The 27697-nt window shown below is 45.9% G+C and overlaps 1 protein-coding gene across 1 annotated transcript; it reads right to left on the reverse strand.

The window, feature by feature from the left end:
- Nucleotides 1–60: 60 nt before the first annotated feature.
- Nucleotides 61–23079, reverse strand: SCARB2 (scavenger receptor class B member 2). The gene is made up of 12 exons (XM_082316581.1): nt 22925–23079; nt 16144–16301; nt 12101–12248; nt 10587–10775; nt 9721–9812; nt 8854–8973; nt 7736–7914; nt 7035–7153; nt 5031–5104; nt 3500–3551; nt 2680–2838; nt 61–1102 (listed from the first exon to the last, which is right to left on the reverse strand). Exons 1-12 carry the CDS (start codon nt 23039–23041, stop codon nt 1061–1063), a joined length of 1449 nt encoding a protein of 482 aa, XP_082172707.1. The 5' UTR covers nt 23042–23079; the 3' UTR covers nt 61–1060.
- Between the last annotated feature and the right edge of the window lie 4618 nt (nt 23080–27697).

Genomic DNA, 27697 nt, shown 5'->3' on the forward strand with positions numbered 1-27697 from the left:
AGACAATAATACATTTTAAAAATACGTTCTGCTACCTAGATCTAATAGAAATACTTCGCAATGACAATATTCTTTTAATTGGGGGGAAAAAAAATACTTTTGTGATTTTGAAAACAAGTTTCCACTTCACAAGTAAAAAAAAGTGTTATGACTTCTCACGGCCCTATGCATACCTTAATGCCGAGGTGTGCTTCGGTCCTAAACCGTAAATATAACTGCCAAGTCTGCATTCACATCAAACCACACAGCCGAGAACCGTGACACAAATACCAGAGGAAAAAGAACACCGTTTTTGTACCCTCCGCCATCGAGAACAGTCTTGTCTTGTGTTTTGTCTTTTAAGTTGAAGAAAAAAACCCCAAACCTGAAGGACAAACGCATCGCTAACATGCAATGGGATCCTGTGCAGAGTTAGAACAGTTAAGAGGTCTGTACGGAAAAGCACGTCAAAGCGCCGCCTTCTTTTCACCTGGTAACTACAGATGCTTAACAAAATTTCACTCAGTGTTTTGGATTAGTTGTACAACTCAGTTTTGTGAAAGGACCGACGACATTAATAACAAACAGTCAGTGCATACCGGTAGTAAGTAGCGCGCAACACTTTACAGAAAAGACAGTACTAGGCCTACAGCAAAATTGTCCGTTGTTCCTGGGCGATGCGGGAGCCCGCTCTGTCTCTTGAAGGGTACTTCGCGGCCCACGCTCCTAAGGCCATTTGCAAATTGTACCCGCGTCGTTCCTGTCACGAAGCAGGCCATTTTATTTTCGCCGATACAGTGGTTATGATCGTCTACAGCTGTCAGTGCAGGTACAAAGAGAGTGTGGGGTTGAAAAAAGCAGGATGTCAAGCAGTTTTAAAATGTAGTTTTAAAGTTGTAACTTAGCTGGTAAGAAAAGTCTCCTCCCTTGATGACAGTGCAGATTCTCTTCTGTCTCTATACCACAAAAGTTACACTCGACACGATCGTTTCTCCACAGCGGACAACGCTGGGTAGTGGTAATTGGTATTAGGTCAGCTCTAATAGTTTATTCTCCAAGCTCACATGTTAAAGAAAATCTACTAAGACGTCCTGATGAGCGGGGACCTTTCATCTTCAGTACTCTGAAAGAAAAAAAAAATCGCAACGCAGCAAAGTTAGATGTGGCACATCAGAGAGCTTCCACAGCGGGGAAGCTGGATTGCCGAGACCAAACAGGAAAGGGAAAAGCTCTCGGCTCCTACTTCTAAGCACAATTTCCTCTCAGAGAACCAGCACTGCACTAAAAAAAAGCGCCGGAGGGTGGACGGCAGCTTGGGCAGGGACCCGGGGCTCGCTGTTAGCACCTTACAGATGATGGAAGGCCATAACCCCTGTGGTGGGAGGGGGATCACAAGGAGAGCTGTAACTAGCTCAATTACTTCTGTTTGCAGGAAAAGCAACAAAAGCAATGCAGAGAAAACATGGAATTTAGGTGTCCCTTTGTCATTTTAATCCCTGTGCAGTGTTCAAGAACATCCAGGAGAGCTGGTACGAAGCTATACGTGTAGGTGGGGCAGGAATGCCTGGTACAGAGGCCTCAGGCCATGGGACTGTTTGGACTCTCTAGCCGAGCCTGCCAATAACACAGGCAGGCTCCAAGGAAAAAGTCCCAGTCTCTCTTGTAAAGGAACCTGAAGTACAGTCCCGAGAGCATCTGCTCACGAAATGCTTCCTGGGTACCCAGAGAGAAAATAAAGAATGAAGCCAAGAGAGCCAAAGATCAGCTGCTCAAAGCCACCGCTCGAGGAAAGGAGGCTGCAGACCTCGCCTCCAAAGTGCCGCCGCTGCCGCCATCGCACCCCCTCGTCCCCCTGGAGATGCGATGGCAGGGGGACCCGCTGGCCCAGACGGGTCCCGCTAAGACAAAGCACACGCACGGTGTGGCCGGCTGCTCTGGAGGTAGGCGTGAGGGCGCTTTCTCACACTGTTAGAAAGTATTTAGGACACACCACACAAGCAAGACCACACTAAGACCGCAGCAACTACAAGGAGGAAGCAGCCTACTAGAGTCCCCAGTCTATTTCTCTAAACAAAGGATCCGTAGTTTGTCTCGTCTGAACCCGACTGCCCTGCCTATTAGGGTGAAATTTCGGCATCAGCTTTCAACGTGACTAGCAACGTTAACGCCAGCATGTCATTTTGTGACAGAACTTGTCATAAATAGATGTAGAAACTAGCACTGTCTGCATAGAACTTCTGCATGCTGCTGTCTGTAAAGGTCAGCTGTTCTTTGGTCATAAATTTGCATTATGATTCTGAAAAATCGTCAACAATTGTTTCTACTGACAACACTGCCAGATTGTCGCTGACTAACCTGTCCATCAAATACGGCGGACTTTTGCATCTTATCCTCTGGGGTCCTCTAGATAGGCTGATTTTTATTTTCATTTTTTTTTTTTTTACTACTGTTGGCAAGGGAATTAGGCACAGAAGACACAACCTGCCTTACCATGTTTCTTATATTAGCTCCATTCCTTTGTTTTGGTGCATTTATTCTGAGTCTATTAAAACTTCCCTTCCCTAGAAAGGTCATTTTAAACAAAAACAACGTATGAAAATGTTTGTGTGCGGAAGGCCGCTGAACAGGTAAAATCGACAAAAAGAACACCAAATACAGGCAGATGTACAGTAAGCGAGGTCACATTCAAATGCTCCTTACCTCTTCACTTATTCCCCGGGACCTGCACACGAGCACGATAAAAACAATCCCAAAAACAATTCCTAGAGCCATGATTAAGAAGGGGATTCCAGTTACAACGCTGGCTTCCAGCAGGACGTGCTTGAGTTTGCTGGCAGATGCTTCATCAATCAGAACACTCTGGAGCAAAGAGAGATGAAGAGAAAAAAAAAAAAAAAAAAAAGATTTATTTCTGTTCTTCCTTTATATTAGACAGCTTTACTTCTGTGAAGGGTAGGGAAACAACGCTCCCACGACTCTCCACCTCTGCTTCATTGCTTCTTGATACACTTTCCCCTCTAAGAATTCTTAGCTCTCCTCGTGTGACCAGAAGGACCATCTAGTCTGCATTTCAAAACTAAGTAGTGATTTTTAACTCTCAGTTTAGGAATGGAATAACATAGGCCTGGAATAATGGTGTACCTCATCAAAACTAGTCCCCTGGATCCAATGAATTCAGCGATCCACCTACCGCCCAGGAACATTCACAAAAGACTACTCAAAAAAAAGATGTGATCTTGTGAAGTCCCACCTCCGCACCTGAGCAGCCCTATTCCTCATGGCCAACACCTTGGAAATTAAAAGGACTGGCTGACTGAGAGCATTTTGCAGGGCTGGACTTAACGCTACGGTCAACAAGCAGCAGGAGGATGTTAGTTAAGAAACAGCAACAGTTTCCTACCTATCACTGTATAAAACAACACGAAAAACAGCATTTTCTTTTCTGGTTAGCTCAAAGACAGTATTCTTTTTCAAGCATAAACATACCACAATGCGGCAAAGAAATAACAAAAATATTTACCTCGTTTATATACATCACTGGGAAAATGAGCGTTCGGATGTTGCCTGTTTCACTGTGTAAAAAAAACCAATTAAAAACTATAGTTTTGCAACTTCTCAACTTGAGGGTTTTGAAGACAGATTATAATAGAACAATAACGAGGAAACCGTCCCTAAAAAACCTCTGGGCTGTTCCTTTTCTTGTCAATTTTCACCCCCCTACTGGAACAGAGCAATCTCAATCTCCAAGATGAATAATAAATTCCGTTTTGGGAGCGATGGCATATTTTGGGACTTGGTGGGGAGAGAAAGAGAGAGAGAGGGATCCCTAAGAGGCTCATTAATAACCGACTGAAGGACAGATTTGTGCCAGTCAGCAGGAATGCTAAGCTAAGCTGATGTTGAAGGTTACTCATATTCCTAAAACACAGAAACGATTGTCCAAGCGACATGTGCGTAGCAGGAAAAAATGCCCAACATTTGGCACGCATGAAATAGCAGCTTACTCCTAAGTTGTGTTCATGTAGCAGCTCCTGGGCACTAGAAAAGGTGGTGGTGCTCATCTGAAGCAACATCACCGACTCTCCCAAGAGGATCGGGCAGATAAAATACTTCTTTTTTAGTTATAATATATAGCAAAGCTGTGCCAATAAACATCAGCTCAGAAGCCGAGTAGGAAGAATAGCTATCACACAGCATTGGGGAGGAGTAAATCAACGTGTCAGGAAGACGCAAGATGAAGGGAATGGTATTTCTGCACAACTGAGCTGCAGTTTGGGGACATCCCTCTCCAACTGGAACACCTGGAAAACCAGGCAGAATCCACTCGCAACAAAGACGAAATGGGGCGTTGTACTCGCACGTCACGTGGCATTGTACACTGTTCCCATCTGCAGGGTTGTACTGACTGCCAAAGCTGCAGTGCAAAGATTGCTCTTGACCAGAGCAACGCAGCCACAGGCAAGGTACTTCCCTCCAGCTGACCGAATCAGCCCTCCCTCCTGGTTTTTAGACAGGCCTTGCCTGCTGTTGCGAGACGTACCGCTTGGTCTACTTTTTGTGCTTGTCGGGGAAAGGCACGAGCAGCCCCCTCTGGGGTCACGCCTTCTCGTTTGGTTTTCATGTGACCACTGCTGAGAAACGATGGTAACTACAATATTTTTGTCTCCTAAAAGCTGCGAAGAGTAGGATGGCACGTCCTCACTGCAGTGAGTAGCCACTCTCCGAGTTCTAGCTGCACTCCGCTGTGGCAGACCTTCTCTCTGAGCAAACAAACCAGCGTGATATGACTGATGCCATCACGAGCACCACGTGGAAACTGTCCATAATCTCTTGCTTTTGTTGGATACTGTCTTTACTCTGCAGCTGGAACGGCAAAATCTGCTTGATTTGCGAGAAGAGAGGATCCTGCCACTTATAATTGAGATTTGACTGGATTTCTCTGCCTCTCACTTGCTCTCTCCAACCAAGATTCCATCTGAACACTACAGACAAATTAACCTTGAATATCAAATCAGATCTGAGATATCCACCCGGCAGCAGAGAACACTTACAAAAATTCAGGTAATTTTCTGACGTGGATGTTGATTTGCATCCGCTTGGCTGCTTTCAGGACAAGCCCTGTCAGCTGGGGAATAGAAGAAATCAGAGTGTCAAAAAAAAAAAAAAAAAAAAAAAAACAACCCACGAGTAAACATGAAAAAAAGGAACTGGGAGAATACAACCTAATATTTACACTGGTGCGGATTTGACGAGGCAAGACAAGACCCACTTAGTGTTATTATTTATATTGCTTCACCAAGATACTCTTGTAACTTATATACCTACATTCCAGTCTGCCTCTGAATTAAGGAGATGTGACGAGGCTGCAACAGAGATAAGGGTGCAAAGTTACGCTTGGGCTACAGAGAGATCCCCTTTCTTCCAGATCCAGCTGTAGCTTTGGAAAAGGCCACCACCTACAGCTGTTTGTTCTGCTTTCCGAGTACTGTTGCAGAGACTCCGCAATCTCCGCCACAAGACAAACCTTTCTCTCTAAAGGGTGAAAACCAGACACCGACCGCAGCCAACGGGAGCGTACGGCCACAGAGATAACGGGCGTGAAACGCTTCTCACAGTAATGCCACCATGACAGTAAGCGTTGCAATTGGTCGCACAGAAATATTTCCCTCATTCAAGCAGCGTAATTTAGTCTGGAGAGCGGGTGAGAGAGGGCAGGCGCAGAGCTCATTTTATCGTAGTACAAAAAAGCTGGGTAAACAGGAGCAGGGTAACAGGAAGAACCTGGCACCAAACCAGATACCAAGCAGCATCTGCACTAGATTTTAAGAGAGGAATTATGACATTTCCTCCTGCTTTTGCCACACGTAACAGCTTGACGAGTCAGAGTACTCTGCTTCTGTCAACTAGGCAGGTCATGATTTCGCTCTTTCCCACGACCTACATTCGTATGTGTGGATGTAGAGATCAGTGCTGTAGTGGTTTTAGCTGGGAGAGAATTAATTTTCTTCGTAGTAGCTGGTATCAGGCTACGTTTTGGAGCTGTGATGAAAACAGCGTTGATAACACAGGGATGTTTTAGTTATTGCTGAACAGTGCTTACACAGCCTTAAGGCTTTTCCTGTTTCTCACACTGCCCTGCCAGTGAGTAGGCTGGGGGTGGGCAAGAAGCTGGGAGGGGACACAGACAGGACAGCTGACCCAAAGCGGCCAAAGGGGTATCCCATACCATATAACATCACGCTCAGCGACGAAAAACTGGGGGGGGGGGGAAGTTTGCCAGGACTGCTGTTGCTCGAGGACTGGCTGGTGGTGTCCAGCTGGGATTTTTTTTGCATCACTTGTTTTTCTTGGTTTTGTTTCTTTTTTTTTTTACTAAAGCATCTTTATCTCAACCCGAGTTTTCTCACTTTTACCTTTCCGATTCTCTCCCCCATCCTGCTTGGGGGGGAGTGAGCGAGCAGCTGTGTGGTGCCTATCTGCCTACCGGGGTTAAACCACAAGGGTCAAACCACGGACCGGCAGCTGCGAGCTCCCTTTATTCCTGACATTTCACAGTAAGAAACTAACAGCTCTGTAAACGTTCAGGAAAGACATAAATCACAACAGCTCTGTATCTCTCCTCTCCTGACTGCATGCTATCTAAATTGAGTCCAACATCCACTGAATCTTTACTGATTTGCTCTCTTGGTCCACATACCTAGCTTCTTCAACTTGGGAAAAACACAGCCCAGATAATACGCAAATGGTTGGGATGGCAGGGTGAACAGGAAAAGTAGCCTCATCTGCTTCTACAAAGTATTTTAACCCCTTCATCTCATCATTACCAGTCTGATGGCATCTCGAATTGCCCAGGCACGATGGGAAAAGTATTTTAATGCTTGCTATCCAGCAAAGTTTGCTCTATACAAGCAAATACAAATAGATCAGTTCGACGTAAACTAGTACAGCTTCCCTGAGGTCAATGGGACTATGTCGATACACGCCACCCAAGAAAGTGACCTAAATCCATGTGCTTGGATTCACCTATATAACCCTTTAAAAAAGGCTGCACTTACAGGATTGATATCCAGAAACGTCTCATGATACTCCTTTTTTGGATTCATGCCCTCTATGTCCTCTATAAACTTCTGATCTGCTTGGTAGAAGTGTGGAGCTGATAGGAATACTGGAGCACCTGGAATGTGAAAACATAGAAAGTCACCGCCTAAAAAAGGCAGAGCAGGATTCGAGGGAGTCTTTGAGGACCTCAAAACTCTTCCCGCTGTGCCATTTATAGTGAAAGGCAAAGTCCATTCTGGAGCCACAGAACCAATGCTCTGACTCCCTTTCTTCCGAACAAGCAAGTTTTCCCTCGTGCAGCATCAGCATGGCTTCCTGCCTCCAGCTTGCATGCTGGTCTTTTGCACTGTTTTCATTCAGCTACTCAGATGTGACAGCTACCTGGATAAGAGCGCAGGATAAACGCCCAGGCTGTTTCAGTATGGATCCTGGTACTTCCTTCTGATTCCTCGATTTAAATCGTTGCTGGAACAATTTACATCACTGCATTATTATTATTATCATTAAAGCATTTAAATCATTGCTGGAACATCCCCTCAGATCACCACTGCATTTTACAACCAAATGATCACTTGTCAGCGGCCGATTTCACTGAGCACAATCATAACTCAAACTGCCTCATTTATTTCAGATAAAAAGGAGAAATATGTTCCCCACTGATGTCCTTCCAGTCTGCCTCCACGGCCTGCTAACATACCTTGCTTGCAGATGCTGACGTTGAGGACGCCAGTGCCAGGGCAGTTTCCTGACGGCACGCAGAATCCAGCATTGTCTGGGTTAACCGTCGTGTTGGCAAACACCATAGAAGAGGGCACGAAGCGGTAGGTTGGGATGCCTGCAACAGTTCCTGAGCTGTCGTACACCAGGTACAAAGATCTGCAAGGAAGAAAAGCCAGACTCAGATTTGTTAGTCTTGAGCACACACTGACACCTGCTGCAGATGTCTCTTTGCTGATGCCTGTGTATCAACTTTGGTTTACAGTAAGCCAGAGGTTTGGTTTAAGCCCATTCCAACGATCTTCTGTATTAACTTTAATAGCCTTTTGATCAGCAAATAAAAAAATCTCATCATTCTGCTGCTGCACAAAACAGAGGATCCTGTGCCAGCTGTGCTGCCGCAGGGACACAGATGCCTGCCTTCAGCGTTTCAGGGTCTCGCTCCGGTCCCCACGTTGCTATTGCGTGTTGTGCGAGACAGTGCTGGTACACGCTGCTGAGAGGGACGAGGGACGAGGAAAGGAACACGGTCGTGGAAGACAGAACCATTTGGCAAATCCTGAATTTAGCATAACGCACATCTGTATTGACTTAAAGAATTTCAGATCGGTTTTGTTCTTCACAGACAGGGAAATGGGCAAGGGAGTAGACAAGGTGGAACATGAGGAAGGAAACGCCAACATTTTCTGCATCTTGTTACATTTCAAACGGCATTATGTCAAGTCACGAATCTCTGAAGAGGCCAATCTGGGTTCTCTAACAAAGCAGGGCACAGAGGAAGATTTTGGAGGAAAGAAGGTTCAGGCAAAATTCATATAAATCCTTCCATTCCCCTCATTACGAGCCTTGCAAGGCCGTCCAGTCCGTCTTTCCAGTCGTCTTCCAAGTTTTCACTTGATCTTTATTTTGAAATAGCACATCCTTAACCTGATGGGTTTTTTTGGTGTAACTCTGTTAACCTTCATCCCGTGAATAAATGCACAACACTCATACTGATCAATAAAATCACAGGAGGAGAAACACCAGCCTAACGTGAAACCTCCAGAGGAATGGATGTAAATGCTCTGCTTTAAAGTCCGAGTGACATTTTCTCCTTACCTGCAGAAATCAGAAGAAAAGATATAAATTTTCTCATCTTTGCTAATCAGGGGGTGAAAGGATGTCCCATCTGTTCCATTGATCATGTTACATGTCTTTGTTGTCCACCAGCTCAATGACCTGAAGAAAACGAAGCAAACAGAGTAAGGGTTAAAACATTTTTTGAGCGGTGGTCAGGTGATGCCAGCTCAAAGTTTAAGCAAACGAGAATCAGACCTATACAGCGCTAAGTCCTCTTGCCTCAGCTCCGCTAACAAAAAAGGGGATTAAAATCGGTTTAAATTGCATTTATAGTCTCTTTAAACTGGCGCCAGGCAAGCAAGAATACGTCTGCAAGAGCTCCTCCCATATACGGAACTGCTGGCAGATGTTTTGTTTAATGGGAGAGGGAAGCTTCAGGTAGTTCCTCTTTGGTTTCTTCGTAACCCACGCTGCCGGCTGAAGAAGCGTTAGATACCCAGGCACAAGGTGCCCCAGCCTCGGCTCTGGGTACAGAGCAGCAAGGAAGGGTGGTGTCTGGGAATACCGGCTGTGGAGATGCGGGAATACTGGCCCCACAGGTGGCTGGGATGGGTGTCCTAGAGGAAGGAGCGGAGAGAGGGTCACCCCTGGCAAGGGGCAGTCAGGGATTCGGAGGGGAGTACGCACAGCAGGCTGCTCTCTAAGGGCCGGGGCTGTCTTCCTTTCCCGGTTACACGATGCAAACCAAACTGCCGGGGGGCTGGTCTCAAGCTACAGCTGCTAAGAGCTACCGCCATCCTCAGAATAAAAGGACCCCTTTTTTTTTTTGTAAACAATGCTTATGTTCATCCAAAATGTGAAAAGGGGCAGATTTTGACGGAGGCCACACCACGCTGAAAAACTTACTCTTTTCCTCTCCATTCCACAATCCTTGAGAAGTTAAGGTAGTTCGTTTCCCCACTAAGGAAAACATATTCTCCATCATCGGTTCCATTCATCTGCGGACAGACACGTGATTTTTTAATCGTTCCAGTCATTCTGTAACACCTGGCTGCTAACTACAACGCGGCGGCAGGAGTTTAAGCTGTCAGCACTTCAAATCCACCCTAGGAGTGAGGGACTCCCCCTGAGGGAAGTGCAATTCATTAAACTCCACCTCGAATATAAATGAGGTGGAAGTGACTGGGCTAGAATCTTACACGTCCCAAGTGCAGCAAATATAACATGAGATTAGCCTTTTTTTCCTTTGAAATTTGCCTCTGAAAAAACAGCCCTTAGCAAAAAAATAAACCCACAGAAAATCACCTGAGCACTGAAGGTGATCTCCAAGAAACAAGGAGTCCCCACAGCCCAAAACGACGGGCAATCAGAAACACCGTGGAAGCCAGTAATGGCTCCAGCAGAGAAATACCACGCCATTTCAATCAATTACTACGGAAATCGGTCAGGAAATCGTTCTAGTAGTTTGCACAACTGGCCCCACAGCGCCCCTGTTATTCAAGCCAGCACAGGCGTAGCGGAGTGGCTTACATCCACCCTTGGACAGCGTATCCACAACTGAAATAGGGAAGTCGGATAAACCTCTCACAGCTGTGCTACCAGCCCAATACAGCCAAAGTGAAGCGGGAACATCCGTTTGCTGTCCCTGCAGCCTACCTCCTGGCCTCAGTCCCAGCACATCCTTCTCAACTGGCTGGCGACGACAGTCCAAGCTCTGTAGCAATGACATCATTCCCCACCTAAAGCCTCAGAAAGTCTTGCATACCAGTTACCTTATTAAAGAAACCAAATACTGGATCGATCTCAGGATGCAAAAGATGAATGGTTGACAGGAGCCTGTCTTTGTAGCCCCACAGTAATTCGTGAACGGTGTGAACTGTGAACAGGGATTCTTGGTACAGAAGCAGCAGCACCTCGGTGGCAAACTGAAGAGGGGTTGACCTGGTCCACTCCATCGCAGTCTGCCAGGGGATTGGAATAAGGGAGCAATTTATTGTCAGATTTATTGCAGAATAAATAATACCAGCTGCATACAAACACAGACACACAGACACATTTCAGCATTGCATGTCTCAGCCGTATTTTCAGTTTCATTATTTCCACTGGCGGCAAGTGATGTGCTGGCTAACAGGTTCTTCAGCTTATCTCCCACAGGGATGTGCTCCTGCAGATCCCCGTTCAGCCTGGCACGGGCACACAACCAGCTCGGTTTCATGCCATTAACTGCCACAGTCTTAAGAATGGATTTTAAGCGAAATGTGCAAAACCGCTTTCTAAACAGCCTGAATTTCACAAGTATATTACAGCTGGAGACATGCTTTGAATTTCACCCTTAGGAAGTTACAGTTTACATTTTCAAAAGCCATTTTTAAGACAGAGGCATTTCGCCAAAATGCGAACGATACCACAGAATCACAGAATGCCCTGAGCTGGGAGGCACCCACAAGGACCATCGAGTCCAACTCCTCCAAAATTTAATTTCCTTTCTCACTGACAAGTGATTTTACAACATGTCTTTAAAAAAGCAAAAATAAAAGAAGGGAATATTCCTTGGGCGAACCAACCTGTAGTTCTTCTAGTACTGCCTGTTACAGTACATCACAGTCAAAAATCTGAACGAGAGATAATACTTACCACCACTCAGATGCCTGGGAGGAACCGTAAATACAGTGACTGTATTGTCTGCAACTTTTAGTAAGCTGCGTCCTATCTACTACTATGTACGGTGCATTTATGTTTGATTTTATTAATGATTACAAGACATTTTTGGAAATGCTGGGGAAAAAGTAGAAATGAGCGTACCCTGTAATTGAAGTCAATTAAACTAGTATGGGGAGTAAAGGCTTAGTTACAGAACCGACAAGCCTTTTAGTACAGCCCGATTTCCTTTGGAAGGTATGACAGCTTTAGATCTGCTTGTTCTCACACTGTCCCTGGATGAGACCAAAAATAATGGTCTGCCTCTGATCACCAAAATGAGACCTCCTTTGCAGAGTACTTTCACCTAACACAGTCTGAGGGCGCACGTTTCAACTTGAATTTTCTTCTGAGAGCACCTTTTCATTGACTTGTATCTAAACTCCTCTGTTATAATTTTTTTTTTCAGTTTGAGATGCAGACTTGCAGGCAATTTTTGCAAGTTTGACAAAAACAACCCCAAGCATTCCAAACTTTCTCATTCAAAAGCCGGGAGTTCCTCTTATGCATTTGCATTTGACATCTCTAAATCCCTGGTTTCACTTACTTATAGAAACCTAACGAGCCTGATCTCTGAAAGAGAACTCACCACTGCAGGAACATTAACTGTTCTAATCAGGTCCACTTCAGGGTCTCCAACGGACTTCTGCGGCTCAAATACATACGTCTTTGGATTCAGAGCAGATACTTTGGTACCATTGTCCAAAAACTGGACGTGCACTCTTGGCCTGTATTCTCTGAAAAATAAGAGAGTTCGTTCTCTAATCAAGTTAAACAAGTACACATAACGTTAATTGCAATTAACTTATGGCTATTCTACTGCTTTAAGCACATAAAGGATGGGATTTTCAGTTCATTAGGAGTAGATTCAGTTTTGCTACTGCTGCTGGCAGCAGCAGAACTTCCCTTTGGGTCAGTGCAAGCTGAATCAGACCTCACAGGGTGCTTCCAAAAAAGTCACCCCACATGTTAATTGCACTTGATAGTTTTGCCTCGTCTTTAAAAACCTCCAAGGAAAGAGCACAATCTCAGACAGTACAGATGGATTTAGAGGCACTATATATGGAACCGCCCTTGAAGTACAATTTTAAAGCGAAACTTTTGCCTCTTTGCTGCAGGCAAAATTCAATCCCAGGCAGAACAAGATGTAGGCTTCACGTAAGGCTCATTAACCCGACCTAAGAACCTACCAGAATCTTTCTGCTGGCTTCAAGGTACTTTGCACTAGGACTTGTGGACTTACATATGACACGAGCCCAGAACAAGCCTCGTTTTAGCTCGTCTCCTTTACTTCTCAGGCAGGAATCCTGGACACGAGAGAAGCGCAACTGAATTTTTGCCGTGAACTACTCATGGCCTGGGAGGTAGCTTCTGTCACTGTCTGAGCACTCAGACAAGCAGCATAAAACTCAGGACTGCTGACAAACAAGTGCAATTGGCAAGAAACATCAAATGCTACCTGCTGGCCTGACGAGGAAGTCGGATCTTAATTACCCTGAAACACGTGTCATAACCATAATTCAGCCTGCTGCCACTACCATTTTACAGAAAAGAAACACACAATTCCGTAGAACCGTCTGGCTCAGGCTCAAAATGAGCTATGCACGTGTCTTCAGTGAACCTGAAAAGGGAAACGGCAGGTTGCCTGCTCGTGGCATGATCCTTTGGGCGTACACATGAAGTGAAACACGCTGTATTTTGTAAGTCTACATGCACTCAAGAGTTTGTTGACATTTACATTGCTTTGCTTCCTGTGTAAATTTTAAGTCTCAAGATGTGAGAGTGAATTATTCTGCAAGACCCTGCGCTATGATGTCTTTCATTCATTTCAGATCCTAGATCCTATCCTGGCTGCACCAGATCCATCAGTGCGGCTTCACGACAGGCTGTATTACCCTGGCTCAGTCTTTCAAATTTAAAGCAAACTGGAAAAGCCAGTGAAACTATTCTTGTTAGAAACCAACCAGTTCCCATCCTCCTTACACAAACAGCGTGTCTACCGCTCTTCAGCATCCCTACCGCCTGGGAACCTTTTGGTCTGGCAACACTTCCAGCTTGATTCGCTGCACGAGAGGCTGTTGCCAATCTACTTGATACCCTAGGTCTTGAACTGAGGGGATGCGCACGGACACTTGTCAAGTGCCTTCCTTAAAATAGGCCGGAGTTAACCTGAGAAGCCTCTCCAACTCTACAAGGGCGGGAGAGTAAACTAATACTCCCTGATTAGGGTCCAAGTAGGAGGATCTCAGATGTTAAAGACAAAAAGCTGTAAATGTGTGCGAGACCAGACAACATTCACGCGTTCTTTGGGACTCGGCAGGCTCCGGCAGATAAGCAGCTTGCACTTTAGAATTAATTATTTTTATATGCTGCAAATTCAACTTCCAGGATTTAAAAACAGCAGCACTACTACATTTCTCTTACAGAATCAACCTCTGCGCTAACTGGGTTTCCAATCTATGTCGGTCAAAACTACGAATTGCAGGAAGAATACGCAGGAGGAGGTTCTGTTTAGCCATCCCACCTCCTCTCTGTGACTCATTAGATTTTTTTTCCTCCGCTTGTCTGGGCCAGTTCACTTCCAGCCTTTCTCCACAATACCCTGTTTTATAAAAACACTGAGCCATGCACTTCATCTTATGGCATTTTAGGTGTTCTGCCACACGCTAAACCTAAACGAGTCTTTAATGCTTTGCTACACGGGGCCTGGGAGACAAACTTGGTATCTTTTCTCCGGCTTGGGCATGCAGTACGTCTGCAACAGCCCTCCCTTCTCCCTCTCCTCCCACATGCCTCCTCGCTTCCCCCACCCACCGCTGACAGTCTGGTGCAGTCGGCAGTGACAGCTAGGCAAGGACTAAAGAATCTGCTGGAAAACAACACTCCACTTTCTAACTTTCCTCTTTCTTCTATCAGACAGAGCACAGCGCAATCGAATCCTGTTCAGACACGTCAAAATCCGGCTAACCAAACAAGCCAGAAGTAACCGAAACGCGCAGCGCTGGAACGCGCAGCCTCCCTCCCTCGCACCGCAATAAACAATTCAGGGAGAGCCCAGCCAGCCCGCGGCGCGCGTTGCAGGGGAAGGCTCTCCCAGCAAGCCACAAACCAGCAGCTCAGGCTGGGCCTCCCTCGGGCACAGACCAACCCAGCCAGCTACACCACCAGCCCTCTCCATCCCACTGAACTCTTTCATGGAGAAGGTGCAGCTTCACAAACACCCAGAAGACACTCAGAGCTAAGGAAAGGGAAAAAAAGAAGCTAGCAAAGGGGATTGAGTAGCAGGGTGCAGGAGAGCACGGGTCTATGTGGTTTCACGTAGCTTTATTACACCTAGATCCCAACCTATTTATCTTCCTGACAGAGAAAATGCCCTGCTGACTAATTATCAGCATTATACTACAGAGAGCTGAAGAAAAGCCTGGGAACTTGAAAGCTTATGTATCTTTTCTCCAGCTCTACTGCTTTATCTAATACACGGTATTTTGCCAAAGTACTGCATGTAGTTTGCCAAGGCTAAACAGACACAGTACTGAAATACAGAGGAGATGGGGAAAAGATTGATGGCAGAAGGTGAAGCAAAGCTGAGGCGTGGGAGGAAAGAAACAGCAAGGCAAGACATACTGCAGAGACCAAGGCTACCGCAAAGGCTCTCTCTTTTATTCTGTATTATATATATATTCTATAGTATTTTTTTCAAATACTAACAACCAGATTCTGACGATTTTGCAACTTAGGTGAAGATAACTCCCTCTGGCACTGAGCCAGCGCCTGGTCTGAATGAGCGCGTGTGACCTGAAGCGAGACTGACAACGAGCAATCAACGCTTTTGCCGTGGTCCTCACACCTCCGTGACTTCCAAGACGTAACGCTTCCTGCCACAGGACTGCTCCTGGTTTACACCGCTGCATGCAGCGGAGCAGAACGAAGCTCTAAAGGAAAACTCATTCATAAGGTGACTTGAAAATCTCTCCACGTGCAGCAGACTCGGACTGTTCAGGGCGTAGCCATACCACGCAGAAGGAGAGTTCAAGAGGCTGGATAAGCTTCAACAGTGCACGTGGTCTCAAGTCCAGCTGTCTGTAAAAATGGCAGATATGTCTGAATCTAAGTAGGTTTTATAGCGAGGGCTGGCTGAGGAAGATCCCTGTAGTACCACTCTCTAACTGGTTTTCTGGCCACATTATTACTGATGCGAATTGTGCAACTTCAGCTAGGAACTAATTTCTGAGTAAACACATGAATCACGCTTTTATGCAACGCTCCTCTCCCCAGACTCTCAAACATTATCCAACCAGTCACTGTTTTTTCTCTCCTAAGACAATAGGCCAGGCTGCAAACAACTTCCTCTGTGTTCAGCAGCTGAGGAACAGCAGCACACAAGCAAAATCTTGCCCAAAATGTGATAGAAGTCACTGGCTTAATCTGAAACCGATTCCAAGTTCTCCAAGTGTCAGTCTAGTTATACTGTCTGGGAGGTGTATGACCATGCTCCCTTGAATAATCTTTTACTCGCACACCAGCAGCTAGCTTTTCTCCTAGAATGGGATCCCAAGCGTTCTGGATCCCGCTTTTTGCCTTCCTCACACGCAACAGATTTAGTGAAATGTGAAAATAGCGAAATGGTCCTACCGGTATGTGTACGGCCCTATTTCCTCTACAAGAGGAGTAGCGCCTTGAAGGACTTCTAAAGGATTTGTCACGTTAAAAAAGTAGAACTGCATGTAGACTGGTGGAGGAGGATCCTCCCAGGCTTCAAAGGTTTCCGTGCCATTTTTCAATACTGTTCCCTGAAACAAGAGAAAGACAGGTTAGCTGTTAACGATAGACGCTGTACGATATTTACAGGAAAGACAGGAATCCCATGTCCTCAGAACAAACACAGGATTCCAGACCCCAATTCTACAAAAGTTAATATATATGTTTCACTTTGAAGCATCTCACTAAATATCCACGAGGTCAGACACATGCTACAATGCCTGGCAGGCTGGGGGCGTACGTTTGTTGTTCCACTTCTTCCCACAAACACTTCTGCCTGACATTTTTGAGAAGGAAGACTTAACAGCTCTTACCCAGCGATCCTGTTGCGTTTTCTGTGTCAGCAAAAACCTAACCTGGTGTAAGATACCACAAAACACACCAACATCAGAGATAAAAGTGGAACTCAACAGAGGGAGGCCAAGAGGGCCTAAGAGAGACCTCTTAGGAGGAACAAGGCCTGAAAAGCAGCTTAGATTCCTTCTATTTATGATTTCTTTGCCTAAGAATGTCAGAGTCCAGTACAGCTGGGAGATTCTGTCTCCAAAGCAACTAGACTTTGCTTTTCAGTGGCCTGTGAGGAAAACCTGCAAGTGACAGAACTTTCTTTCACATAGGCATACTGGGATTCGTGCCTTTCCGAGGTCTCCGAATAGAGCAACGATTCTTCACCCTCTGTCTTTAATTACTTCCCTACAGCAATGCAAGCGCATGCATCTCCTTTCATTCTATTTTGTAACCAATAAAACATGGCCCTACAAAAGAAAAGCTACAAATCATTATTTTATGACAGAAGCGCTTAAGTAAGGAATCACTAATTCCTTTACCTACCAGCACATACATGTTATAAGGGAAGCAACAACCGTACCTGGACATAGCTGCATTAGAAACATACAGTACAGGTTTCAACCCCTCATTTTATTACCATTCCATTTTAGATAAAATTCACCCCAACTTTAAAAGCATCACCACCAACACCACCAAAATCAAGGCTTTTCATACAGGATTTTCAGGAATAAGCACAAAGAAAACTCTATCTTTGAAAACCTTATCACCTGTAGGCAGAAGAAGGGGAGGGAGGGAATAATTTGCAATTAAATGGGTCTCATCAACACTTGCTCTTTCTATTCTTCGGAGAAAACAAGTCAAATATTGTAAGTGCAAGCTCAAAAGCAGGAAGACTGGACAGCTGCCATTTCTTGGTTACTGTTTACGGGGTCTTAACTTTATCAGCCACAGTTGCCTCAGGACTCATTCTTGGCCCTCCCACTTAAGGAGCTGTTTTCTCTCCATGTAGATTTTAATTTTGAATGATTAGATAAAGAGAAGACTGTTTCAAAGAAAAACTTATTGGCAAGAGCTTGGAATGGCAGCAGTATTGCTGAATAGCAATTAAAGCCAACCCAGCTGGTAGCACTTTGCAGTTGCAGACTGCTTTCCACTGAGAATTTCAAACCACATATTCTGTGCACACCACAGGAAAAAAAAAAAAAAATTTTAGACATGCTTCAGGAGCTTTGTGCATTTTTTTGGAACTACCAGCACCTCCTATGTACCATTTCCTACGCAGCCCAATGCTTTTGATCCTCTTTTCTTGCGATCTATGCCAAGGAGGCTCATCCCTGTATTCAGACAGAGCCCTCCTGACGTTGGTTTGTAGGATCAGGAACAGAAACTCTGCCCAAATCAGGCATACTGTTTCCACGATGCCACCACAAAGGGCTGGGAGCGAGACAGCAATATATTTAAGACACCTGCAGACGACCGTGATAGCTTTTCTCCATATGCAAGCAGCCACAAAGTCAATTATTGAGAGGTGGTGGCGTAGCGAACTACTAAGACTGCTCCCTTCCCAAATTGTATGAAGCTCACACCTCTCACGTGCAGGAAACACAACGGGTATAAGCCTGACACTGACAAAAAGAGTAACTATTGCCTGTCTTGACCTTAACCACCCGTATCTAGGAATTGGAACTGTTCCCTAACAACTACTAAGCATATTCAGGGCACCTGTCTACTGCTCAAATGTCTCTCATATGAGGCAGCTAAAACAACAGATTACTACTCAGTCTAAACGTGCAATGTTTAAAAATCCAAGTGCACCCTGGTCATATTCATTCCAGTTTTAGGCTCCGGTCTATCCTTTATGACAGAGAGATCACATTTACCATGTGCAGGGAGGCCACGTCCCCTGTCCCCCTCTCCTGAGCTAGACTGAAAACAAGCAGCTCCCCAACTCGATGTAGCATCGCTAAACATAAGATGGGTTTCTACCACGCTCTCTATATAGACACATATGCACCAGATTAAATGCAAAGAGCATTAATAAGGAGGAAATGAAGGAGCTTTTCTCTGGCAGGTTGGTTTAAATACAGGCTCTTGAGATTCTGAAATCTTAAGCAATCCCTCGGGAGATGGGCTACAGAGCAAAAGGGCAGTGAAACAAAGTCATCTGGTGACTTTTTTCCTGGACCTGCATGACAACCTTTGGATCTCCCACGGAAATGACATGCCTATTTATAGCTGCGTACAGTGACAGCCCCAGCTGTAAACCCAGAGTCACAAACTTCTCAGCCGGATTCGGATAGACTCCCATGAAACTCTGAAATAATAAAATACGGTAAGCCCTCTTCATCTATTTTTCACCAAACGTTACCAGGGATATTTGGGTCTATCACATGATATTACACAGCCTGGACCTGAGAGAAAAATCTGAGCACATATTTTTAGGCAAAACATATGTCCACGTCCCTCAGCTGACGGCATTCAAGTTTAGCTCTGATGACTTTGCTCCACATCAGAGCAGGATCTGATGTTACATGACTGGGATTGCTTGTTTTTGTGTCAGAGCTTGTGTTCACTACTAGGGTGGGTGGGCTGCGCGATATTAGATCACAGGACTGCTCTTTAATCTAAAATATGTGAGAGAGACAACTCTACCGTAGCTATTGCTGCTGTACTGCGTAAGGCCAGAGAATCAGGCCTTTCCTCTTGGTACATTTATACGCAAGAACAAGAGACACAACTTAAAGCCTTCAGAAACCTCAAGTCAGACACGAATCCTGCAGGCAGTAGCCTAGAGAGGCCTCAGATGCAGAGATCCTGTCTCAGAGAGATGCAAGGGTGTACCTACTGCAAGACCACAACCTAAAAGCAGCGGACAATCTCATCTCCGGTCTTCACTCAGAAGCACAGCAGGGGTTCTCCGTTCCACGTGGAGTCCATGCTCATTTCAGTGCACCACAGCATCCTTCCCGCTGACTGACTTTATCATGCCAGTCCTGAAGTTGCAGCTACCTCTTTCTTTGGCATTTCCTTATCTTGACCATGCGTCACAAGAAGAAAATAAAAAGCGAACTTCCCTCCCAAATGTAACTGTTACTGGCAACGATAGTGGGGGTGGGAAATGGTACTGAACATTTTTGGAACCTACACAGAAAATTAAATTCATTTTTTTCCCCTGGAACTGCAAAACGTTCTAATTCCAAGACATAGTTTTATGCATTCATCTACGGCAGAATTTAATGGCAATTTTTAAGACAAGTGATAGGGTAAGCTTTCAGACGAAGGTGAGCAGACTTCTCTGACCCTGCGCCTTGGGAATGGTCTGCTCAAGAGGAGCATCTCAACTGATCCTTCATCTAAGCCTCCGCACTAAACCGTGCCGAGAGCTCTAGCATTTCACATTATAACAACAACAATAGAAGATCAAGACATAGACTAAATCAAGGGACAAAATATCTTCCCTCTCCTTTTGTCCCCTCAACACTCCAGACAATCCAACTCTAGAGACAGCTGGCACTAGGAGTCCAGCGAAATTTCAAGGGGTTAGAAGACTAAGCGTTTTCTAAAATTACCAGGGGAAGGTACGGGGTATAAAGAAAACACTTGAGGTAAAGGACTGATTGCCCAAGTTTGGAATTAGGTGCATAAATCAAAGGCTGTCATGTGCATAAACTGCACGCTTATGGCAATGAAATACATGCTGTACGTTGGTTATATGGCTATAAGGCAAACACTGCTAGCAGCTAGGGAGGCCTTTCTCCTCTGGGCAGCTGATTTGTTCTTGTTCATTACAGTTTTTTTGCCCTTATTCGATGGAGCTTCAGGTGCTAGCCCCTGACAACGAACTGATATTGGACAAGTTAGACATCTGACCTGGCAAATGAGACAGAATAAGCTCACAAGATCTGAACGCCTTCTGGGAAAGGTGCTCCCACTGTCCTTGTCACTACACATCTGCCTGCTAATTTTCAAGGGGATGTGGAGTCTGACGCCGGGCTGGATTCCCCCCTCTTCCCACGCTCCCTCTGTATCCAAGAACCCTGCCTTTGGCTTGGAAGGATGCAGCACCCAGACCCCCTACTGCAAGCTGACCCATCCTCGGTGGTTCACAGGTCCTGGGTTTGGACACAGAGGTGCTCCAGCTGCTCCAAAACACGGTCTTCCATTTTAGCTGTAGTTGAGAGTGCAAACAGAGCTCTTTGCTGCAAGTCAGCTCTGTTTCAGGACTGCTGGAAAGCCCTCAAAGGAACATGAACTACCTATCGTAAGGGCAACCTCTTGCCTCTTCTGCAACTCCTCCGAAGACAGAGAGGTTGAGGAGGCTAAGAAGGGCCGGAGCGCAGAGATAACATTTCACGTCCAATGCCCTGGACCGCAGAGAGCTAGAAAATCTCGAGCCTTGCCACATTTCAAAGGCAAATTGAGATTTGTCTATTTGCACAAGATTTTCTAAGCCGCATACACGCTTACACAACAGACAGCAACTTTCTAGACTACATGCAAATGAGAGAAAGCTCACGTGGGGTAAAGCACACGTGGAAAGCAGCCGAATGAGCAGAGTGACTGGGAGCACACTGCTTTGGGTCCGAAAGCCGTTCTTCTGCAGTTTGTGTGCGCGGCTCCTGGACAAGGCCAGGAGGGAGTCGTTGGCTAGCGCAGGGAGCAGGACGCTTGATTCTGTGCAATCCAGATGTATGATAGCACGAGCTGGACACCGGTAAGCAAGAAAAGACTGAGCTCTAGAAACTTTATCCTGCATTACTGAAAGCCCTGCTGAGCGAATACCAACTTACTCTTACATAATCAACCATTAAGGGTAAGGAGCATGTAGCTAAGAGATTAATACGCATAAGGAGGATCACGCCTAATTCCCGACAGTCCTACACTCTCCCACCAGTTCATTTTTTTTACCCCACTGCTCTTTGGATAAGAGCATGAAACAGACTTGAAACGAGAACTTCTGCTGTGATGCAGAGGATGACAGACTCCTTTCCAACGAGACCTAAGATCTGGGAGATGGAACTGCACGTGCCTATGCAGAGCTGTACTGGTCTGGCTTGGCTGGCATACGGCTTTGCATACGGTAACACTCACATCGCTTCACTCCTGGCTGTGAGATTGCCTAGAAAAGGTACGGACTGACGATCAGACGACTTCAGGATAAACCATCCACTACCCATGCTGCGCTCCAGCGCAGCAGAGGCACGTACCTGCGAACGAACGCTGCAGGAGCGGTTCCTGAGGAGCAGCTGACACACTGGCAGGCTGCACGACAGCTTATCCTATGGTAGCCTTTTTTTTTTTTTCTTTTTTTTTTTTCTCTGTCCCCTGAAGTTTACAGGCACACTTCAAAGTCCCACAACTTGCTTTAAGCTGACTGCCAACCTAAAATTGCACTCGCTAAACCAAGCTGAGTTAAGACAATACAGCTGCTCTGTCAGGAAGTGCTCCCTGTCAATACCCCAAAGAACAGAAGAGTACATTGGTTAGGACATCACAGGGGAGCAGCAGGCTTTGGTCACCAGTCAGACAACAGCACTGGTCAAATCCCTTCATTTGTTAGCACTCTTGGTTTCTCTTTCAGAACAGCAGAGAAGATAATATTCCTCAGACTAGGCAGGTAAATAATTGTTCATTTACATGCTTCTCAGGCATTTTAAGGGAGTTGCTAACACTACCACAGTTGACCCTTCTCACCGGACCACCAGATAAATGCACAGAGCCAGTATGAAAGAGGAACAAAAGCTTAGGCAGACGAAAACAGCCAAGGGCTCTGCATTCATAACAATGCCAGGATGGGTGTTCCCAAAGCATGCTACAAGCAGCCTTTAACAACAGGGTGAAATGCCTCGCTGTCATCACCCAGCCTGGTAAACCAGCATGTGTTTCAGCCCATAGCACCTCTGGCTGTGCTCCAGAGGCAGCAGTAAATGGAGCAGCAGAACAAGCTACTGTATGAAAGCTGCAAATCTACAATAGGGATGGCAAAACAGGAAGGGTGCTTTAGGTGTCCCCTGCTCACCTCATGTGCTGCTGCTCTGGAGAGGGCTCCTCACTACAGCTGCTGCCCCACAGCCAGTAAAGCTGCCTCAAAAGAACTGATTTCTACTCCTATTTACTCATTTTTTTACCCAGCCCGGGCCCACTGCATCCTGAGCTCCATCCTGAGCCCCAGCCCAGCCGGGTGGTGCGGGGCAGGGGGGGTTCACTGCCCAGGGATGCTCCTGCCCTCACCCAACCACAGCCGGTGCAAGGAAGGAGCCAGACAACGCCACCCGCCGGCCCCCTCCCTCCCTCCCTCTCCTCCCAGGGTTATTTTGAGAGGGAATAAACCGGTCAGGAGAGACTGGGGTGGGAATCGTGCTCTTACCTGCTTCACCTGCAGATCCACCACTCTCTGGAAGACGTGTGCGACCAGCAAGGAGATGCTGGCGATGAGCAGCGTCATGGCCAGGACCCCCACGGTGACGAGGCACAGCGACTTCATGGCTGCTGCCGAGGAAGGAGGGACAGAGGCACCGTCGCCGCCACTGCCACAGCCGCCGCCAGGCTCTGGCCGGGCGCAGGGGGCGGACGGCCGCCTCGCCCCGCCTGCCGAGGGCCGGGAGGAGCCGCCGCCGCCACCGCCGTGCCTCTTCCGCCCCGCAAGGCGAGGAGGGTCCCGGGGCTGGGGAGCCGCTTCTCCGCGGCCGGTGGCGGGGTGGGAGCGAGGGGAGGGACCGCAGCTCTCCCAGGGGGAGGTTTTGTGCCCTGGGTCTGGCAGGCCCTTGGCTCAATGCACCAGGCTGGCCGCCCTACGCTGCTTACCAGGAAAGAGAAAAATGAATCTGAAAATAATCTGGTTTTGTTGCTGTACGCAAGACGAACTCCCGCTGGCATGGCCGAAGTCTTCCTGTCTGCTGTGGATGGATCTGCTAGCGCGCGTCTCTCAATGCAGCGGGCATATTTAAAAGGTTTTCTGGAAAACAAGCAGAAAACCAGCTATTCTTCAGTAAGATGATCAGGGAAAATCTTAAAGGGAGCACAAACTGCCTCTAGAGTGAATTAAGCTTCACAGGGATCAGATTCCACCATAATTCAATACCGTTTGGCTTCCACTAACACAGTTAAGCCACTCCTAAGAAATAAATGGATGTACCCATTAGTCCTTTAACAGACGGCAAGCACTATTGCTCCACCTTCCCACCCATAAATCGCCTCCCGGGGCACGGCTAGCGGGAGAGAAAGATACCTGCAACAGGGGCTTTCCCAGCAACGGATGCTGTGCCTAATTGCTTTCCATCACGGCCTTCATATTACACAAAAGGAAGGAAAGCCTCTGCGACACAGAGCTACTGTTCCATAACCATAATCAAGCTGCCAGCAGCACTAGCGCTTCATAAGTCATGAGTCAGTTCCCTCTCTTGCCCTTCCAAATTATGAGGCTGCCCGCTTGCCATCATCAGCCTGACCCAAATAATGCCTTCCCTACAAGACAGCAAGCAGACCATCAGGGGGATTTCCTGCTAAGATGGGCTGAAGCATCTTCCTTTATAAGTCCGATTTCCTGTAATTGCAATTGCTGTGACAGTACTATGTTACTATGTGCATTTTTCTTTTGCTTATGAAAGGTTAGGAGGTCACATTTCAGGGTGGTTTGGAAAACTCAAATTTTTGTGGTTCCACTCATGCAGTAAAAAAAAAAAAAAAAAAAAAAAGATTGTTCTGGCAGCTTGTTTTCATTTCGATTCCCACTCCAAAATGGTGTTCTTATAGCTCTGTTTCATCATCATCTCTCCAAAAAGCAAGCAACAGAGTAAATAATTAGAATCCATTTCTGAAGGCTAATTTAACTATAGCAACAGAGTTCTCCCCCTGGAAACAATCTCCCATGGGAATTCTTTCTCTGAAACCATAAACTTTCCCTTACGCCATAAGAAATTGGCCTTCGGTGGGGACCAGCTGTAGTGACAATTTTTACAAGCAGATGCTTCCTCCTGCAGCACATGAAACCTATTTTCCATGGCTGCTGCGGCAATGGAATGGAGACCTCTTTCTTGTCTCACCTGAAGTAGTTTAACAACTGCTCTGTGACTTCTGTTTTTCAGTGAGGATATCCTGATGCATGCGCTCCAGTGGAAGCAAGAAGCCGATCAGGTCCGTTGTCTCTAAATCAGAGATAAATACAGAAGAACAAGAACAGGTAGCAGTTCTTCAGTTATGCAAAGCCATTTTAATCATAACTACTTTTCACAGCCATGAAGCATTTCTTATTAATGATGTTAAAGAACATGCTGTTTCATCTGAGCACCGAAACCCTGGAAAATCAAAAGAAAGGCAGGTATATTTAAGGAATTCCAGCAATCTGAGATATCTTAAATGGGAGATACAGTTTGGGTTTTTTTTTTTTTCAGAGGCTAAATTTGGTTTGCTACCGCCACGGATAAAAAATTCTTGCAGCCCACGGGACCACTGAAATTCTTTTAGCTGAACCCTGGCATGAATATTTATAGATCAAGCAATGATTTCTGCAGAATTTTGGTTTAGCTTAATTCAGTGCTTTGGTTTATCTTCTCATCAAAATCTACCCATGTGATGCACAGAACCACCACTGTTTCTCCATACAGATTTTCTAGATTCTCAGTGTGAATTATTTTCTTTTTTGGCAAATTATTTTTTTACCTTTGGAAATCAAGAAACTGCTTACGAGTAATGATACATTTAAAACATTCCCATGAAGAATGACTCCACCTCTGAAGCGGAGCATGGGAATGCAGTGGGTGCACTGCTGGCTCAAGGCACACTACCGTGACATTATTACAAATCCCTGAAACAAGCAGAGGCGTATCTTCCCGTTCCAAAATCACGGTGGTATTACAAGGGGACAAGGCAGATAAGGCCCACATTCAGGAAAACACGTGAATGTGCTTACCCAAAAAAGACTGCACATCTTCATTCTTTTTCCTTTCTTACCCCTTTCCATTCATCTTCCCTCTCCCCACTCCTTTCACTTTTTTACTATTTCATTTGCCACTCCCAAGAATCTCCACCACTTAAAATGACAGTATTTACAGATGTTCATGACAGTTACTCTGCTCATGTGCTACACTGTTGTCTTATCTCCTTTGTAAACTCTTGGAGCGGTTTTTTTTTGTTTTTCTGTTACTGTGCAGAACCCATCACAACTAGGATCCCAGCCACGGTGGGTGCCTTACACTAACACCATAAATACGGTGGAAATAATAGGCAAATCCTACTCTGCGAAATGTAGGAGGTGCCCGCTCCCATGCTGGGGCCTCACTGACAATCCCTTAGTGAAAAAACAAAAGGTAAATTGACACCTGGGACAGACCGTCCCTTCCCCTTCCAGTGCCATTCCTCACGCTCGACGGCAGATGCAACAGGCCTGCACGCGCAATGTCGGGATCCGTAGGAGAGAAGCACATCAAAATGGATGCAGGTTGCCAGCAGGATCCCTTTGGAAATATAAAGTTGCAAGGGGCGTGGAGGCCAGGTAAATCGGAAAACACTGAGTTGTTAGGGTCTGGAGAAACCCAACTGTGGGAGAACACGCCAAGCAAGCAAGCGGTCAGGGAGTCTGCCACAGAAAGCTGCTGTCTCTTGTTCTGCTCCCATCGCCCATACAGACTGCTGGGCGACCCTAGATTTTGCAGTGTCTCGTGATGAAATGGGCAAGCTTCAAGCTCCCAGGGGCCTTTCCTGATGATTTCCGTGTGGTAAAATGATTTGAGAACCCTTTATCAAAAACTAAACCATGGAGAAAATAGTCCTGTCCCATGCACTGGGAAAATCTTTAAGAAACAGAAGAAGTCATTACTTACTGAGGTTGTCAACGTGGCTTCCTCAGTTTGTATAACCCCAGTTACTTGGCTTCTTGTGGTCTATGTGAGGAAGGAAAAGGCTTGTCAAAGAAAGGAATTAGGAAGTCACGCAGCACAGTACCAGCCAAATCAGAACAGATGCCAGAAATCCTTAATCCTACTCCTGTGATTTAGTAACTATTAGACCTTTCTTTAGCGAATGTTTTATGTTGGCCACAACACAGGGGTGGAAACAGCAGACAGGAGGAGTAGGATACTTTTCGCTGTTTCTTTGTGCGCATCCATGTCACTTGACGAATCTCTGGTCTTTGCCACCCAAGATAGGAACCGTGCTCGTCCTTACTGCAGACTTTGGTGCTACAATCATCTGTCACTGTTGCCAGACCTGTTCGCACCAGGTCGAACTGGATCCAAATCTTGCATTGCTTCCCTAAGGAGCTGTGACCTAAAGGCATACAGAGACATGGAACAGCCCTTCCTGAACCAAGCGTAGTTTCATCTCAACAGGGACAATGCAATCCTAACTAGAAAAGTGTTTTACTTAATAAATACTCTACCAGTTTCTGTCTTACCTAAAATTTTGGTAGACTTGTCTACCCATCTCCTTCCGCTGCATGATGTTTGAAGCTTTCATCTATGTATCTGTGGTGCTCTGTTTACCTCCATCTCCATCACCGTGTTTCTCAATCGACCTGTATTTTCCTGTGGGATACACAACAGAAGAAATTCAGAGGTAAATATCACAGGGTCTGGCTTCTAGTTATCAAGAATGGTGCTTTTATGAAGGTGGGGCATCCCTCTCTTTTGCATACTCCCAGGAATTTAACCCCTGGCTGCCATTTAACTCAGCCCAGCTCATCAACAGATGAGAACTTGCAGATCCTTAACATTTCAAGTTTCCCAACAGCTCACCACAAAAAGCCTCTGCCGGCTGAACGTTTCACATGGGCCAAGGAGGAGAGCAGAAGCAGCTTTCCATGCAGTACGCTCCCAGTCTTAGAGGAGCAGCTCTTGGGAAACACCCAAGTGCATCAGTAACATACAAGGAAAACGTTTTCAGAGACTTTGCTCTTCTGCCTTTCATGTGCAGCTAATACACACGCTTGTCATCAAGGAATTTACATGTACTATGTATGTTTCCAGTACTGTATGCATAATTAATAAAATAATAATCTAATTATAAGACACTGATTTCAGCTGAGAAATTTCTGAAAGGCTTGTAAGTTGGTAGTGATCAAATTTCACTGTACTCAAGCATTAATTTATTCTTCCCACACAGTACAAATTAACTGCTGGCAAAAAAGTAGTTCACTACAGGGCAG

The sequence above is a fragment of the Platalea leucorodia genome (genome assembly GCF_965183815.1).
Source record: "Platalea leucorodia genome assembly, chromosome: 6".
Lineage (NCBI taxonomy): Eukaryota > Metazoa > Chordata > Aves > Pelecaniformes > Threskiornithidae > Platalea > Platalea leucorodia.

What these genes read in the sequence shown, in the direction of transcription:
- SCARB2 (XM_082316581.1), bottom strand. Translation starts at nt 23,041, where the DNA reads ATGAAGTCGCTGTGCCTCGTCACCGTGGGGGTCCTGGCCATGACGCTG. An exon ending in ATAGGGCCGTACACATACCG is followed by an intron (nt 12,249 to 16,143) that starts GTAGGACCATTT and finishes CTTATTTTTCAG; the next exon opens with AGAATACAGGCCAAGAGTGC. An exon ending in CAGTGATGTATATAAACGAG is followed by an intron (nt 2,839 to 3,499) that starts GTAAATATTTTT and finishes TCTTTGCTCCAG; the next exon opens with AGTGTTCTGATTGATGAAGC.